This window comes from Heptranchias perlo, chromosome 18 (genome assembly GCF_035084215.1).
Source record: "Heptranchias perlo isolate sHepPer1 chromosome 18, sHepPer1.hap1, whole genome shotgun sequence".
Taxonomy (NCBI): Eukaryota; Metazoa; Chordata; class Chondrichthyes; order Hexanchiformes; family Hexanchidae; genus Heptranchias; species Heptranchias perlo.
In genome coordinates, this window is record NC_090342.1 from 18,769,230 (window position 1) to 18,788,301 (window position 19,072).

The 19,072-nt window shown below is 42.3% G+C and overlaps 1 protein-coding gene across 2 annotated transcripts in view; it reads right to left on the bottom strand.

The window, feature by feature from the left end:
• The window catches only part of LOC137334633 (protein O-mannosyl-transferase TMTC2-like), a 127,224-nt gene that overhangs the window by 67,433 nt on the left and 40,719 nt on the right, over positions 1-19,072 (bottom strand). For both annotated transcript variants that reach the window (XM_067999459.1, XM_067999458.1), the window contains exon 2: positions 12,046-12,616. In XM_067999459.1, the coding sequence (XP_067855560.1) occupies positions 12,046-12,616 (571 nt within the window). The remainder of the gene's footprint in view (positions 1-12,045; positions 12,617-19,072) is intronic.

Here is a 19,072-nt window from a genome sequence, read left to right on the forward strand (position 1 = left end):
GCAGTAATTATCACACAAGATATAAAGACTGTTTTTTTATTCTGTTCATTAACATTGATAGTGGATATAGAAACCCATGGATAAGACCCAGGTTAGCATTTTTAAAAATCATAGAATCATAGAAAATAGGAACAAGAGTAGGCCATTCGGCCCTTCGGGCCTACTCCGCCATTCAAAATGATCATGGCTGATCGTCTAACTCAGTACCCTGTTCCCACTTTTTCCCCATATCCCTTGATCCCTTTAGCATTAAGAAATATATCTATCTCTTTCTTGAATACATCTAATGACTAGGCCTCCACTGCCGTCTGTGGTAGAGAATTCCACAGGTTCACCACCCTCTGAGTGAAGAAATTTCTCCTCATCTCGGTTCTAAATGGCATACCCTGTATCCTGAGACTGTGACCCCTGGTTCTGGACTCCCCAGCCATCGGGAACATCCTCCCTGCATCTAGTCTGTCTAGTCCTGTTTCAATGAGATTACCTCTCATTCTTCTAACTCCAGTGAATATAGGCCTAGTCGACCCAATCTCTCCTCATACGTCAGTCCTGCCATCCCAGGAATCAGTCTAGTAAACCTTCGTTGCACTCCCTCCATGGCAAGGACATCCTTCCTCAGGTAAGGAGACCAAAACTGCACACAATACTCCAGATGTGGTCTCACCAAGGTCCTGTACAACTGCAGTAAGACAACCCTGTTCCTGTACTCAAATCCTCTTGCAATGAACGCCAACATACCATTCGCCTTCCTAACTGTTTGCTGCACCTGAATGCTCGCTTTCAGCGAATGGTGTACAAGAACACCCAGGTCTCGTTGCACCTCCCCTTTTCCCAATCTATCAGAAAATAATCTGTCTTTCTGTTTTTACAACCAAAGTGGATAACCTCACATTTATCCATGTTATACTGCATCTGCCATGTTCTTGCCCACTCACCTAACTTGTCTAAATCACATTGGAGCCTCTTTGCATCCTCCTCACAGTTCACATTCCACCCCAACTTTGTGTCGTCTGCAAACTTGGAAATGTTACATTTAGTTCCCTCATCCAAATCATTGATATATATTGTGAATAGCTGGGGCCCAAGCACTGATCTCTGCGGTACCCCACTAGTCACTGCCTGCCACCCGGAAAAACACCCGTTTATTCCTACTCTCTGTTTCCTGTCTGTCAACCAATTCTCAATCCATGCCAGTATATTCCCCCCAATCCCATGTGCTTTCATTATGCACACTAACCTCTTGTGTGGGACCTTATCAAAAGCCTTCTGAAAATCCAAGTACACCACATCCACTGGTTCTCCCCTATCTATTCTACTAGTTACCGCCTCAAAAACTCCAGTAGATTTATTAAGCATGATTTCCCTTTCATAAACCCATGCTGACATTGTCCAATCCCGTTAATGCCTTCCTAGTGTTCTGTTATCACATCCTTTATAATAGACTCTAGCACTTTCCCCACTACTGATGTTAGGCTAACTGGTCTGTAATTCCCTGTTTTTTCTCTCCCTCCTTTTTTAAATAGTGGGGTTACATTTGCCACCCTCCAATCTGTAGGAACTGTTCCAGAGTCTATAGAATTTGGGAAGATGACCATCAATGCATCCACTATTTCCAGGGCCACTTCCTTTAGTACTCTGGGATGTAGATTATCAGGCCCTGGGGATTTGTCAGCCTTTAGCTCCATTAATTTCCCTAGCACTATTTTTTTTTACTAATACTGATTTCCTTCAGTTCCTCCCTCTCACTAGACCCTTGGTTCCCTAACATTTCCAGGAGATTATTTGTGTCTTCCTTTGTGAAGACAGAACCAAAGTATGTGTTTAATTGTTCTGCCATTTCTTTGTTCCCCATTATAATTTCCCCCATTTCTGACTGTAAGGGACCTACATTTGTCTTCACTAATCCTTTTCTCTTGACATATTTATAGAAGCTTTTACAGTCAGTTTTTATGTTCCCTGCTAGTTTACTCTCATACTCTATTTTTCCCCTCTTAATCAATCTCTTTGTTCTCCTTTGCTGAATTCTAAACTGCTCCCAATCCTCAGGCTTGCTGCTTTTTCTGGCAATTTTATATGTCTCCTCTTTGGATCTAATACTATCCCTAATTTCTTTTGAAAGCCACGGTTGAGCCACCTTTCCTGTTTTATTTTTGTGCCAGACAGGAATTAAAAAATCTATTGATTGTTTAAATAATGCTATTAACAGACTTCAGGACCTTTTTCTGAAGCTTTGTATATGGTGAGGTCATTGTTATTCAGGAGAATTACCAGTTCTGAAAAGAGTTCTTTTTGTATTAAGTCCTAAAAACCAACAGTGTTATGGGATTATCGCTAATTAACAAACAAAAGCAGCATTCAAAGGTGCATTCAGAATAAAATACATTAGTTGGGGTGCTATCTGCCACTTGCATTGTTGGTGAAGCTGAAAAAATGTATTGGATTTTTGACTGTTGAGTACTATTTTTCAAGATCCATGACAAAAACTTCTGCAAACATGATTTTAAATCTCCAGGCATTACCTAGCAAATCTAGTACCTCCCTTTACCGTGACCTATTTTTAAAAAAGAATTATATCACGGAGGCAGAATGAGTTCCATCCATATTTTATTTAGAAGTGTAAGTGAAGGATGTTTATTGATAGCATATTATTGATATAATTCCATTGCTCTTCTTCATTTTGAGTAAATCTATCCATTTCTTACACCTTCTCCTAGTACAGCTGCGGGGCGATGATAATACAGAGATTGAAAGTAGCAGTGTCAAATTCATACAACCACTGTGATGCTCTGAGGTGCATAAAAATACTATAAACAATGTCTGCTGAAGTTACACAGTATGTCCCAAGTTGCTGAACTGACTTGTTCATTTTCATCATATACAAGCTATAGTAACTATGACTTTCCCTCTCCTGAGACATGGCTGCACCCAAGTTGCATAGAAATCTGTTGTAATTTAGTTTTTAAATGGACAATTTGCATTATTAATACACATTTGTAAAAGTTTGTCATGAATTCAACACAACATTCTGAATATATAACCACATTTCAGCTGAAAATATCACTGACGTGATTTTTTTTTCCTTCATACATTCTGAGATGTGATGAATATGAAATTTGGAAAACTGCACTTTTCAATATTAATCGCTATATACTGTACTGGATGCAGTATTACAACTGGGGAATTAAAGGGTTAGGCCATGCATTTCCCAGTATAGCCAGAACCAATTAGTGCTGAAACTGTGCCAAACTAATACAGTTTAGAAAATATTTTTGTACAGTAAAAATATCAGCATGTTTCTCTCCTATTGTCAAAGCTGAAATCAGAAGATAGTTCTTTGGCCACTAAGTAGATAACGGGCCAGATTTTGCTGTGAGCGGCGAATGAATGACACCAGCCGTTCGTTAGCCTTGCACTTGCCCATAGGCTTTCTCTGGGGTTTTGCACAGCAAGTTGCTGTCAGCGAGAGCTCCAAATGGCACACTGCCCTCTACAGGGCATCTGGGACCTGTGTGAACAGGCCAAGCAACTGTGTATCTCCTTAACCAATCATTGATGAAGAATCATTAATGAGCAGCAGTCTGAACCAGGAAGTGTAATTTGGAATAGTGAATTCAATGTTAAATCAGGTACAGAAAGCAAAATAAAGAGAGGGAACGAAAGATTGGATTAGGAGAGAAAGAAAAAAGAGACAGAAAGAAAAAGACAAAAAACAATTTTATTTCTTTTTTAAATCTCCAACAACAATTAAAAGCTGAAGGAATGAGACTCCAAACTTGTAAAAGTTAATTTTCAGCGCCAGAGAGGTTGTTTGGCAGTAATTAAGACTTATCACGCCATTAAAAAGGTACATAGACTGGAATGGACAAGCCCTAACTTCTTGTGGTGAGTTTAGTCTGTATCTACGACGTCAGTACTGGAACTTCACGGCGTTCAATACAGTTGAATGGGGAGCTGGACGGTGAAATGCCGTTTTCACCCAGCTTATGGAGGAGCGGTGTATCTCAAACAGCAACTTCCAGATTTTTGCGTTTAACTGCATATCTCCGCTTGCCTTAAGGTGCTGTCCGATTTGCGCATAAATAACGGTGAGCGCTGTTAGCCTCACTGTTATTTTGACAGTAAAATCTGGTCCATTAACTCCAAATATTGCACTGTTCAAAAAGATTCCCCATTAAGCAGTCATTAACACACAGGGCAATGCACAAGCTATCGATGCTTGTCTTGTGCTTCAAAACAGAAAGGTCTCATTCCAAGGTAACCTTCCCGTAAGTCAGTTTTAAATTGTTATTAAATTATGTGGCAGCTGCCGATATTCAGGTCATCTCCTGCAGGCCAGCATGTGATGTAAAACAATGATCCCAGAATTCCTTCACTCCGTTAGGATATTCTGACAGGTATTCTGGAACAGCTAGTTACTTTGCACATCTTAAAATACTGGGATTTTTCAGAATAAAAGGTGATTAATGAATCACAGCCAAATGTTATGGTAAAGGACTCTGTTTGCCCATAGTAATGAAAGGTACCTTGACTTGTCAAGTTAATTGGAGAAGCTGGAGTAGCATTGTTCTTTTCTGTATTTTTTTCAACCTAGAAAGCATTACTCCTCTACCCATTAGTTAATTAATAATAATTCACTATTTTCTAACAAATTAGGGCGACCGACCGGGGAAACGTGCCAGTCAGTCTCACGTACCCGTGGCAGAGAGGCAGGCGTGACTTTGAGATTCCCTTCCTCGTTTACATTGAGCCAGTAAGCTGTAGGTTGTCAAATGAACGTCCTAATGAAGCTCGCCGGATTACAGCCAGATAAGTGGGGAGAGGGGTCACGATCGTGGGGGAGTGGGTCACGATCGTGGGGGAGTGGGTCACGATCATGGGGGAGTGGGGAGGAGGGGGTCACGATCGTGGGGGAGTGGGGGGGGAGGGGGTCACGATCGTGGGGGAGTGGGGGGGGAGGGGGTCACGATCGTGGGGGGGAGGGGGTCACGATCGTGGGGGAGTGGGGGTCACGATCGTGGGGGAGTGGGGGTCACGATCGTGGGGGAGGGGGGAGTGGGGGGGGAGGGGGGAGTGGGGGGAGTTGGGGGGGAGTGGGGGGGGGAGTGGTGAACGATCGTGGGGGAGGGGTCACGATCGTGGAGGAGTGGGGGGAGGGGGTCACGATCGTGGGGGAGTGGGGGGGGAGGGGTCACGATCGTGGGGGAGTGGGGGTCACGATCGTGGGGGAGGGGGGAGTGGGGGGGGAGGGGGGAGTGGGGGGGGAGGGGGGAGTGGGGGGGGGAGTGGGGGGGGAGTGGGGAACGATTGTGGAGGAGTGGGGGGGTCCCGGGGCGGCAGCGGTCCAGATTACGTTTGTGGACCCCAGAGGAACACTCCTGATCCTTGGGGCCCCCAAAAAAATATTAAAAAGTTACCTTTGTTGGGCCTCTTCAGCTATATTGCCCATGGAACATGCAACTTAAAATGATAATTGGGGTCCTGGTACCTCCATTTGTATATTGAAAGGGGGCTTTGGGAGCCCAGCGGTTGTCCGCTTTCAAAATGTTGCCAGCTGCATTGTCAGGGTTAGCGGGGCGGTAAGACTACTGACCCCATTTTGAGGCTTAATTAAAGATGGCAAACTTAAACTAGCACTCTGTGGTAGTGGTTCAACAGATCCACGTAAAAGCAAGCACTGCTTCCACACCTGCTATACACAGCTGCACAAAACAGACTGCGGTCATGATCTAACAGATTAGCAATTTTACCAATGACTAGCTCCACCAATAAATTATTCATTTTGTTTAGAAGCATGGGGAAACCCTGTACACGGTGAATTATTGTGCTTCTACCATAAGCTGCTCTACTAAATTTGCAGCAGGGGAAACACCGGCTGAAATAATCAATCACTGCTTCCTTTAAGTAGAGCTCTGCATAGCCCCATTATTTTGACCATGATCCACAGCCATGTTTGATCTTTGATTTGTAGCAATGTCATTGTTTTGTAAAAATTTTGATTTAAAAAGCTATTGGTGATGAATATTCTTGAGTACTTTGTGGAAAAGCTACTTTGGGATAAGGTGTTCCCTTCTAATCCCTCCAGAAAAATAAATTGTTCCAGGTTAGAAATTACTGTTGGTGATATTAGTGGACAAACACTTAATACATATACATGAAATTCCTGTGTCTGCTATTTAAATAGAAGCACTAACCCACTTAAAATTAATGCATTCATACATCCATTAAAGTACTATCACATAAATGTGTTAAGCATTCATTTGCCAACAGTAATTTCTAGTCTTATATTTTTATTTCTAAGGAGTTAGGATATTTCCCTGTCCGAGCTAGTTTCACCTCATCTCTGAATCTGAGAGATTGACAGATGTAATAAGTTGCCAATTGTGTGCATCATTGTCACATGGACTGCCTGACAAATGAGGTCAGGCTGTAGATGAGCAGCAATATGAAGTCACAATCTGTTCAAACCATCCACATTCAAAATGGCTGCCCTGTCTTTGTGGCATGAACGGTACACCAGATTTAGCTAATTCATTGTGTTAAAAATGGTAGATTTTTCAGTGTGACAGATTACCAACAGCAATTCTACTTCCAGCAATGTCAAATGTAGTTAATTTAAAGGAAAACTTGCAGGTTCTAAATAACTTCTGTTTAATACAAAGAACGCTAGTAGTCACTGATTGATGTGGAATGATTGTTAGTCTTTTGTTACCAATCCATAATATCACATTGCTTGCTGCTGACTAAAATTACACATGAATTTGAGAACTATTAGCTGCTTGCTTTAAGAGCACAGCGTAATTATTAACAGACTTCTGTTGAATCACTCAGACAAATCTGCTAATTATAAAAACCCTCCCTGTGCTGACATAGCTAATTTTCCTCTTTATCTCATTCAACATTGTCACAATGATCACATGATCATGTTGTGGGTTGGGGGAAGAAAGCTGCTGATGGCCACCGTAAAGCTGTAAGCAATTGTTCTCAGTAAGTAAAAAAAAAACATCCATTTTGAAACTAGTTTACTGCCTAGATTAATTTGTGCTGGGAGCTAGAACTGGAGAAATATTCAACATGAAATATAACTTCAACGGTGGCACAAAACAGACAGGAGCAGATCAGATGCCTATTATACACCATGCCCAATTTCCTTTTCCATTAAAGTCAATAGAAAGGAAATTGGGGCAGTGTATAAGGGGCGGTCAATCCACTGCCACCTGTTTTGTGCCCTCGCTGAAGTTATACTTCATCCACCATTCTGTGAAATAAATCTAAGAGACCAGTTATACTGTCACTCCTATGTTTATGTGAAATGGTTTGGGATGCACATTGATGCAACAGTGACTGTATAACTCAGGAGTCAATATCACAATCTGCACTAAGCCAAACAATCAGGGATTCCTTCCTGAAGGCCATCTCACACCAGTTTAAGTTCGCACCATCACTGTATAACTTCAGCCCAGTACAAAGCCACATTTTAAAGTGCCCTGCGTGGGTGGGGGGAGGGGGATTATTGGGCCACCTGGAAACTCCTAAAAAAATTTCAATGGTAGGAGAAGGTGGATGCTCCCAGCTACATCGGAGGAACAGAGCCCTATGTGTGCATCCAAGGACACGTACATAGGGCTCCTCGTGGCTGACCACAATGCAATTTGCAGTAATGCACAGTGGCCAATGCCACCCCACTCTGCTGACCATGGATAGTAATCTGAGACCAGGAGCTGCAGTATAAATACAGCCTAAGTGACTTTTAGCTTTCAGATTCTCTGTAGGTAAATTACATACATTATATATCAAAGCTTAGCAAAAAGGCAAACAGATTTAACTGTGCTTTGCCTGATGAAAGTAAATCTCTCGGGCTCCTTGCAATGGCACTCCAGTTAGAGACAGGTAAAGTTTGACTTCAATCAGCATGGAGAGTGAAGAAACAACAGATATGTAGCATATTGGAAAAATTGTTCTGATACAAGTGAACCAGTTAAGGTATTTGGAGGAATCTTTATTGTGAATAGAAAACCAAGCTGACCAATGGCTGAAATAGCTGTAAACCTGTCTACATGTTGCTGAGGAGCAGGTGCTGGTGCAAAAGCACACCGTGAACAAAATGTGTTTCCAGCTTATCACTTGCTGACAGGAACTATTATCAAACAAGTAGAGCATATAAATGCCATCTGGTTACCATGTTTTTTTCCCTTCCTTCCTAGCAAAACACTAAAAATTCAGATCATACATTAAAGCTGCTTTCTCACTCCCCTGAAGAAGGTGGTGTATTTATTCCAGTTAACATGCTTCTTATTAAACGCTGCATCATCCCTTTGTCGCAGACCTCTATTGGTTGCACAGTGTTTGAGATCCAGCAAAAATCAAATTGACAATACATCTCCATTTTACGCATGTTCGCCTTTTCATTGAGTTCACTGCCATTCATCTGAGAAATGAGAGATTTTTTTTGATTAACATCACGAGTTAGACCAACCAACTAGCTGTTGAAAAATAGTGGTACTGTATTTGTAATTTTATTTCTTTTTTTAAAACTGGTCAATTCCAACAGAGATTTTTCTTACACACCCCCGGAACTAATGCAGAACTTCTGATTTTTTCCTTGCAAGCCAAGTTCCACAGTTATAACAACAGTGCTTGCACTCAATCCACGCAGCATGACTTGTGCTATTAAAAGTTATTGCAGCAATACTATTTATTAGTCTGCTTTCTTTGCAACATTTTCTTGTTGTGATTAAAAGGAGCAGGTTTAATTTGATGAGGTTTTCAATGGGTATGCTATCACATGTTCCTAAAATGTCCACAGACTGAGATAATCTAATAAAAAGGTGCTGGCATTCCTTTTGAAATTGTGCATGTGTTTCTTGGCTTCCAAAGTGCACCCTTTCTTGCCCTATGTTTTTTTTTTAAAGTTCAGATCCTTGCATTCCTGTCATGTGTTTACAGAATGTTTGGCATGGTCAGCTGTGCCCTTTGGCGACTAGATTTCCTGTCTCCACAAAAATACTTGAAGAAAACGAGCTGGACGAAAGCAGTATTTACAAGGATGCCTAAATTAGTCCATCCTTGGCTTGACAGATGGACACGTGCAGTTGGTTTGATTAATGGCTCCTTTCTTAGGCCCCAGCCTGCTCCATACACACATCAGGCCTCAGCGGATTAATATGTCCACTCATCTCCAGCTGCAACACTGCAGGGTTTTTCTTATGGCCAGTAATTCAGGTATCCTGTCATTAATATGACTTTGACATAATGTATTTGATTGTACACATGCTGCACCAGATATATGCAGTTCATCAAGGAGATAATATTACAATATATCCATGTAGGTCCAATCTATAATGCTATCGGTACTTAAAAATGAAATACATATAAATATACAAACGTAATCTCAAATATGCAGATATATACATTATTACATGGCTGTATTATTATGCAACATTCTAGTTATATTCAGAATGTGTTTCTAATACTATTAACAACCTTCTGGGTATATTTGTGATGTAAAGAGGAACTATATTTTCCTAAATTGACACAAAGTATAGCAGGTCATGTGTGTATGCTTCTAATATTCCTCAGTCATAGTTTGTTTGTGTGACTTATGCTTTCAAATTGCTGTTCTTCAATGAGAACATGAAGATTGCCAGCCACAGCTGTGTATCCCATTCTGGTTCCACAGGTGCTTGTCACCTTCCAGTACCTCACCCAAATGGTCATTATTCATGTCTGTAAATGTCGCTAGGCTACTCAACCATCATAAGTGAGCCCAAACTGTCTTCATTCAAAGTTCACGCACACGTGGATCACTCTAAAACAATCAGAAATGAAAACCCTGATCAATCTTCTCCTACCTAGCCCAGTGGTGCTGATGCCAATTGCAGTGCCTCTACCACAACACCAGCACAGACCAACAGACATGTGCTTTCCTGGAGCATATAGTTCAGCTACTCAGTAGATAAACTCACTAATCCATCATGGAGCTTACCGATTTCATTTATGGTAAATGCAGCTGCCCTGACAGCAAAATCCACTTCTAGCTCTGTTATACCTAGACAGTAGTTTAAAAGAATTAAACTTAATTGAAATACACTATAAAACATCTCCTCTAAAACACTCCTCTGGTTTTTGTCTATTGTTTAGCTGGCAGGTGAAATTTCACATCTCTGCTGTGCATTTGTCATTTTAATTTACTGAAGCACCATGACAATACTGTGATACGTAAAGCAAGCGTAGCTTATAAGTATTATCAACTTTTTAAGTCAATAATATGAACCATTGCAAACCCTTTGTATAGGACCAATGTGCAACTTTACCAAAGAGCTTGTAGACAAGGCACTTTTGCCAGTCTGACTTCCTGAACCTATCAATCACTCGCTACTTCAAAAACAAAAGTCTCTGAGGTTTCTTTGACACATTTTAAAATCACATTTAGGTCCTTCATTGGGACCAATCAAAATCCATGGATTAAATATATGGATTAATAGTTATATAATCTATTAATTTCTTGCATTGTTAGAACTGGCTGTCTGCAATGGAAATTGAATAAAGAATGACGCTTTAAAACGTCACAAATGTTGATTGCTGCCTTTCAAAATACAGTACATTGCATTGTCAGACAAATCATTATATGCCAGCCACTTGACAATGCATAAAAAATATTTTTGTAGAAATCATATTAGAATATAGCTAAATGTAGCAAGTTTGGGAGGGAAAAGGTGACTTTGGACCAATGGTTCTCAAAGCTGTCCACCACTAGGGTTTTCCTCGCACCATGTCTGGGTCTGTTGTAGGCTAATTGATAGAGATTGATTGCTATGATTAGTCAACAACTCCATTATTATTATATCATGTGACTACCAGAACGGTAGACGGTGAACCAGATGACCTTGGTCTTTTCTCACCTAGCAATTCCTATGTTCCTACTAATGCTTCCCTATTTGTCTTAGCAGATTTAAGTAATGAGTAGCTGAGTTATTCAGACCAGAAAACTCCCAGGTTTGATTCCTGGCCTGTGTCGAGTTAGCTGATCTCAGGTGGGACAGTGATTAAGGGACCACAATTGGCCTGAGCCCCCGAGTTGTAAGGGGGGATAAATCCCTGCTCTTTCCAGCAACTGTGGACTTCGACTGAGCACAAGATCAAGCTCAGCTGTGATGACCCCGCTGCCATGGTTGAATAGCCTGCTGACCCATAATGTCAAGGCTTACACATGAATAGTAGTTACTGGAGTGAAGTACCAGTGCACGTAGAACTGTACCCTAACAAAGATAAACACCTTGGGGGTGGAGGGAGGGGAGGAAATTGGTGATACATAAATTTGAATTTTCTAAGACATTTTTTGAGAAACTGTTCAATCAGGTCAGTTCCTATGCTAAGAAATGGTGCCTCAATCAAAGCTCAGTGTCCAAATATTTGTGGGTAAAATAGTGGCACTGCCAACTTGATCAGTCAGGCAGCTCTGCACTACTTTGCGCCCATGCCCAATGCTGTTCATGCCAGTTCAAAACTGGCATGAACAATTAATTTTTTGCTATAACTTTTTTTTCCAAATTGAACAAGGATCCTAACTGCAAACAAATGGAACCATTGTAGCTGTTGTCTGCACTGAGGGGGATGCAGTAAGCACAATGAGTACAAGGGAGGGGCAATTTACCATTCACTCCATTGCCCATCTTACTGACACATGTCCAAATCAGTATCAGCATGACACCAGTCCCTGATGTGGTTCATATTGGCATCGACACAAAGTGCATAAACAGATCAAAATGCAATCTGAAGGTCGCATGCAACTGCCAAAAAGCAACAAAACTGGAAGCCACTTAGTATAATTGTGATCAGCATTTGCATGACAGCACAAAAAGAACACAGAGTTTCACTGAAGAGATAATTTTATAAGGCTGTGCTGCCAGTCAGAAAATCATGGGCAGCCCGCACCCGAGTTCCTGATGTGCACTACCAGTGGGTGAGGCTCCCTGCCTGCAGCATGGACTCATAGTTACCCTGTTATTATGTGGCCAGTAATTCCCGCATTAATCTGAAAGGGCTTACCTTGTGAATCAATGAGATGAGCTGGTACAATTTGAGCCTGTGATCTACAAAAACATCATAGACAGCTGAAATAGCCAGGACAGTTACTCCCTGCTCTTTCCAGAGCATACTGCAGGCGGCACACATGAAGCTTCCAAACAACCAGGCCCAGCTCCATGGAGAACGTCCCCTACACCCACAGTGCCGGATGTAACACATTAAAGAAAGGAGGAAAAAGAGCCCAGCTCCGACGTCTGCTCGTCCTACAATTCCTGCCACTGCCTCGGTGTGGATCGGATGCGTTGCAAACAGTAGGCCTGCAATAAAAGTCCAATAGCCATTGCCAAACAGCACCCGGGAGAAGTTTGTGAAGAAGCCAGTGACTGCACTGTGCAATAGTACGTTGACAAGATGATAGCCCCAGGGATCCAAACCTCCAAAGGCACAGTTGAAACGGAAGGAAAGTGTACACAGTGGGCGGTAGGACTTGTGGCTACCACTGTGTGTAAGAAGGGTTCCCCAAAAGTCATTGTAAAAGATATTCGCCCAGGGTGTTTCTGGAAGTAGATCTGGGTTGGCTTTAATGGCTCGGCTGGAAGGAAAAAATAAAAATAAAATTAATCACTGCACAATAAAAAAAAGCTTCTCATTAGTCTGGGTCATAGCAATTTAGTAACAGGTCTCCAGTTTCATTCCATGTTGCTTCACAAAGGTCACCTACTATTACTATTCTATTGGTGTCTAACTGTGTGAAACAGCTAGTAAAAGAACATGATTACTTCAATCTCTATAGCATCAGGCTGTCTTCTTCATAGTGATGAAACTGTATCCTGAAACCGCAGAGGAAAACAGCTGTTTCTTACTCCTCATTTTTAGCTGCCTCAGCATCACACACAATTCCTCTCCCCAGGGATGGGCTAATGCCCTACTCCTGAGCCTCTGCCAATGCTGCTTTTCTTGACAATATACTTCAGACTGTGGACTTTCCATATAGGATTAGTGAGCATGAACCTGCATCCTAATAATAAGTTCAAACAACTTCATCGTCATGTTACTCATGTCTTGGTGGTCTCAATGAATTGCAATTGGTTACTATAGAATTGTTATAACATGAAGATATGGTTGGAGCAGTTTCCTGCATAATAGAGGAACTGCAATGATCCATGCCTTTGTTACCTCCAGACTTGACTATTCCAATGCTCTCCTGGCCAGCCTCCCCCCTTGCACCCTCCGTAAATTTCAGCTCATCCAAAGCTTGCTGCCCGTATCCTAACTCGCACCATGTCCCTTTCACCCATTGCACCTGTGCTCATTGGCCTACATTGGTTACCGGTCCACCAATGCCTCAGTTTTAAAATTCTTATCCTCCTGTTCAAATACATCCATGGCCTCGCCCCTCCCTATCTCTGTAACCTCCTTCAACCATAAAACATAAGAACATAAGAACTCTGCGTTCCTCCAACTCTGGCCTTTTGTACATCCCCAACTTCATTCAGTCCACCATTGGCGGCCGTGCCATTACCTGTCTAGGCCCGAAGCTCTGGAATTCCTTTCCCAAACCTTTCTGCCCATCTGCCACTCTCTCCTCCTTTAAGATGCTGCTTAAAACCTACCTCTTTGACCAAGCATTTGGTCACCCGTCCTAATGTCTCCTTCTTTGGCTCGGTGTCAATTTTTGTCTGATTGCGCTCCTGTGAAGCGCCTTGGGATGTTTTATTACATTAAAGGCGCTATATAAATGTGAGCTGTTGTTGAAAGAACATTAAAAAAGTTATCGTCCCAGAAAATTTCAGAAACTATTGTAAAAAATAAAACAACAAATTAGAGCAAAAATAAAAAGGTAATAACATAAAACAAAGAAAATGAAAATGGAATCATGAATGAAAAAATACAGACCAACTGAATGAAATAATGAGGTGAAAGGATACACAGAGATTTAAGTCAGAAGCTATATCTGTAGGTGAATTTTGAGTTTTTTCTCTGCTGATTTTATCAACATTTTCGGGTAGAAGTGACAGATTAACCTCACCTTCTAAATGTTCTTAAATTAATGAAATATCCCTTGCTGCACAAATCACACAAAAAATGTTCATGGAATGATTAAAGGAAATGGTGGGACAATCCACAAGGAATAACATGTAGATTATTTCATCGCAGTATGCGAAAGAGACTGCATTTCTATATCACCTTTCACATCCCAAAGTGCTTCACAGCCAATTAAATACTTTTGAAATGTTGTCACTGTTGAATGCAGAAAAATGCAGCAGCCAATTTGCACATAGCAAGGTCCCACAAACAGCAGTCAGATAAATGACCCAATACTGGGGTAGATTTTCACTTTGGGTGGACTTCGGGCAGGCAATAGGAGGAGGGATCATGCTGCCCACCCAAAGTCTTTGCCATAAGGCCCGAGCCAATTTAAGGGCTGGGCCTCATTTTGGTTACTGCTCGTGGACTGTGAACACTGTAATGGGGGGGTCAGGAAATTCTGACCGCTCTGCAGGCTGGTGGTATTACCTTAAAAGGGGGGATAATCATGGAGAGGATACAGATAGGCCAGAAGATTTTTATCTTATTACTTAGTTGGGCTGTTTTCTGAGCGGCCTGCAGTGGTCCCTATAAGGACCGCTGCTTAGGCTTCTCAAAGTCTGGCACCAATAGGTGTGGCATTCGCAGCACACGCACACTCGCTGGTACCTCAATATTGTGTTGGGGTCCTATGTACATCACAGGAACTTGGAAAAGTCTAATCACAAGTCATAATTAAGGTACGGTGCTGTCGTACTGACTAGAAATGGGTAATGTCAGTCTGAAGATTTTGTGCACCATTGTAGATTGACAGTTACATATTACACTGCTTTTTAGACCAGATACTAAGTGCATTTTGCATTCAGCTTTGAAAAATAAATATCTTGAAACATCCACTTTTCAGTATTTCAAAGACTATTTCACCCAATGAAAAAAAAATCTAATTTTCTCCCTTCCTAATTAAGGTGTGCACTAATTGCACTGTGAATCATCCCTGAGATAATGGGTAGACTAACTGCTTCCACATTTCGAACTAACTACAATTCAGCCTCCAATTAAGCCTGTTAGAGTGCACAAGAGTGACATGTATTAACTGTCACTCTGATTTTTCCCTCACTCCGAATTGAGAAGTGCTTCACCAGTGCTCACCAACTTCCATGACAGCAATCACCATATGGGAACTCAGTATAAACCCATGGATGTAACCCAGAAACTAGTCTGGCCTGACTCAGTGCCGCACAACCAGTGTGCGCCCATACCGAGGCCAGATCAATGGAAATTGGACCTCAGGCCTAATTAACATATTCGGCGCGAGCTGCCCAAGCGAAAACACCAATGTCGCGCCACCCACCTCGCCGGTAGCAGAGAGGAATCCCGGGAAGGAGGGTTGGAGTGGTCTTTTTTTTATTCGTTCATGGGATGTGGGCGTCGCTGGCAAGGCCAGCATTTATTGCCCATCCCTAATTGCCCTTGAGAAGATGGTGGTGAGCCGCCTTCTTGAACCACTGCAGTCCGTGTGGTGAAGGTTCTCCCACAGTGCTGTTAGGGAGTTCCAGGATTTTGACCCAGCGACGTTGAAGGAACAGCGATATATTTCCAAGTCAGGATGGTGTGACTTGGAGGGGAACGTGCAGGTGGTGTTGTTCCCATGTACCTGCTGCTCATGTCCTTCTAGGTGGTAGAGGTCGCGGGTTTGGGAGGTGCTGTCGAAGAAGCCTTAGCGAGTTGCTGCAGTGCATCCTGTGGATGGTACACACTGCAGCCACTGTGCGCCGGTGGTGAAGGGAGTGAATGTTTAGAGTGGTGGATTGGGTCCCAATCAAGCGGGCTGCTTTATCCTGGATGGTGTCGAGCTTCTTGAGTGTTGTTGGAGCTGCACTCATCCAGGCAAGTGGAGAGTATTCCATCACACTACAGAGAGCGGTGATCGTGGGGACTGCTGAAGAATCATGAGCGGGGTAGGCCCTACGCCTGTCCCGCTCAATGCAGACGAGTTTTTCAGTCAACACCTTCAACAGGTGTTAGGCCCCCAATTTACATATTTCAGGGGCCTAATGCTTCTGCCCAGGATGCCCAAAGAAAGATCCCCACAAATTAAGCAGTGGGCCCAATGCCTGCTCTATTTGGTCACAGACCATGTCACTGCTAAATTGGTATGCTTTGCACCCGTCTTAGGCCCAAGAAACTGGCGCAACGCATATCAATTTCTACACCATATGTCTTCAGTGACCATGAGTGCCTGAAGCATGTGTTACAGCACTACTTTACCAAATGTAAACACAAATGTATTATTACTATGCCAATAATGTGTCATTGCTTTGTTGCAATATTCAATATCACCCTGAAAATATTTTGGCAACATAATGGGATTTTTCTATGTTTACATAAACTATAATTCAGCTTTTGTTCAGCAACTGCATCCCGCTCAGTTATTTTCCATTACATCTGCAGCAATCTCTGGATCTGTTGTTTTTAAAACTTGAATAGGGAATCTTATTTCTATTGGGAATAAACTTCCCCTTGTGGAACTGGTTGAAAAATGGTCATTTCAACTGTAGGACATGGGCTCAAACCAGGTCAGGCTGACAGGATTATCTCTGCTATGTGCGATGCCCGTTAAGGGTCTTAAGTGAAATTAGTATGGGCACATTTCTCAGTGAACATGAGTGTGAAATTCAACTTCAGCGGGTGCACAAAGATTTTCCTTTCCATTGAAGTCAACGAGGTCGATCCCGCCGGGAGAGAAACGGCAACAGCAAGTCAGCCCTCCGTTTTATACGTCACCCAATTTGACTTCTCAAACTTGCCAACCCACTGCCATTTGTTTCCCACCCGACGGGAACAGTTAAAATCAATCCCAGCGGAAGGGAAAATTGGCCGGCTGCAAAACAAGCCATTTGATGTCACTGCCAAAGTTGAATTTCACTCCCTATGATATAAAACTGCTCTGACGTTTATCACAAACAGCACTAATTTGTCAAACTGATCTAGATAGGCCATAAGATAGACCGAGTAATTACAAGCCAGTTAGTCTAATCTCAGTGGTGGGCATGTTATTGGAATCAATTCTGAGGGACAGCATAAATCGTCATTTAGAAAGTAAGAGTCAGCATGGATTTGTTAAGGGATGGTCGTTACTGACTAACTTGATTTAATTTTTTGAGGAGGTAACAAGGAGGGTCGATGAGGGTAACGCGTTTGATGTAATCTACATGGACTTTAGCAAGGCTTTTGACAAGGTCCCACATGGCAGATTGGTCAAAAAAGTAAAAGCCCATGGGATTCAAGGGAAAGTGGCTAGTTGGATCCAAAATTGACTCAGTGTCAGGAAGCAAAGGGTAATGGTTGACGGGTGTTTTTGTGACTGGAAGACTGTTTCCAGTGGGGTTCCGCTAGGCTCAGTACCGGGTCCCTTGCTTTTTGTGGTATTTATTAATGATTTGGGCTTGAATGTGGGCGGCTTGATCAAGAAGTTTGCAAATGATACAAAAATTGGTTGAGTGGTTGACAGTGAGGAGGAAAGCTGTAGCCTGCAGCAAGATATCAATGGACTGGTCAGGTGGGCAGAAAAGTGAGAAATGGAATTCAATCCAGAGAAGTGCGAGGTAATGCATTTGGGGAGGGCAAACAAGCAAGGAAGTACACAATAAATGGGAGGAAACCGAGAGGTGTAGAGGAATGAAGGGACCTTGGAGTGCATGTGCACAGATCCCTGAAGATAGCAGGACAGGTATATAATTGGTCAAAAAGGTATACGGGATACTTTCTTATATTCTATGCCTCGGCTAATAAAAGAGCAGGGACGTTATGCTAGAACTGTATAAAACATTGGTTAGGCCATAGCTTGAGTACTGCATACAGTTCTGGTCACCACATTACAGGAAAGATGTGATTGCACTGGAGAGGGTACAGAGGAGATTTACAAGGATGTTGCCAGGGCTGGAGAATTTTAGCTATGAGGAAAGATTGGATAGGCTGGGGTTGTTTTCATTGGAACAGAGGAGGCTGAGGGGAGATTTGATTGAGGTATATAAAATTATGACAGGACTAGATAGAGTGGATAGGAGGACCTATTTCCCTTAGCAGAGGGGTCAGTGACCAGGGGGCATCGATTTAAAGTGATTGGTAGAAGGATTAGAGGGGAGCTGAGGAAAACTTTTTTCACCCAGAAGGTGGTGGGGGCTGGAACTCACTGCCTGAAAGGGTGGTAGAGGCAGAAACCCTCAACTCATTCAAAAAGTACTTGGATGAGCACGTGACATGCCGTAACCTACAGGGCTATGGACCAAGTGCTGGAAAATGGGATTAAGCTGGATAGCTCTTTTTCAGCCGGCACGGACACGATGGGCCGATTGGTCTCATTTTGTGCCATAACTTTCTATGAGTCTATGACTCTATAAGGGTAAAATGCTTGATACGCAAAAAAAGGTCAAGCTGATATTTTGGGGGAAGAAGATTACTGTTCTGGTTTTGTGGTTTAAGTACTGTGGTCATATCCTGGATGACCAACACCCTTGAGATGTTTCAGCGAACTCATCTTTCTGCATTTTAAGGAGTAATCCAGGGTACTGTTTCAAAGGGAAGTAAACAGAGCTCACTAGCTCTGCAAATGGGTTTTATAAGTGATTATATATGTATGTATATTTTTACAACCCCACGATGATTACAAAGTGAAAGCATATCACCTGCCAACCATTTTGAGGGATACAATTCAACAGTAACACAACAAATGGTGCTACCCATCAGATTTGATCTACACACAGTGTAACTTACCCAGTCATACTGTGCCATGGTCAAATAGTTTTCCGATTATATGAAAAGCTTGGGGGTCTTGTTCTGGCACATTTGAAGCAATAGATTGGAGTATTCCATTAAGTGATGGGGAATGCGACTTCTCTTTTGAAATCTCTATTCTCAGTGCTTTACATTGTTTTTTACCCAATCTATATTAGGATAATTGAAGTCCCCCATTATCACTACACTCTTCCACCACTAAGGTGGGGTCTTCTCTTTTAAAACA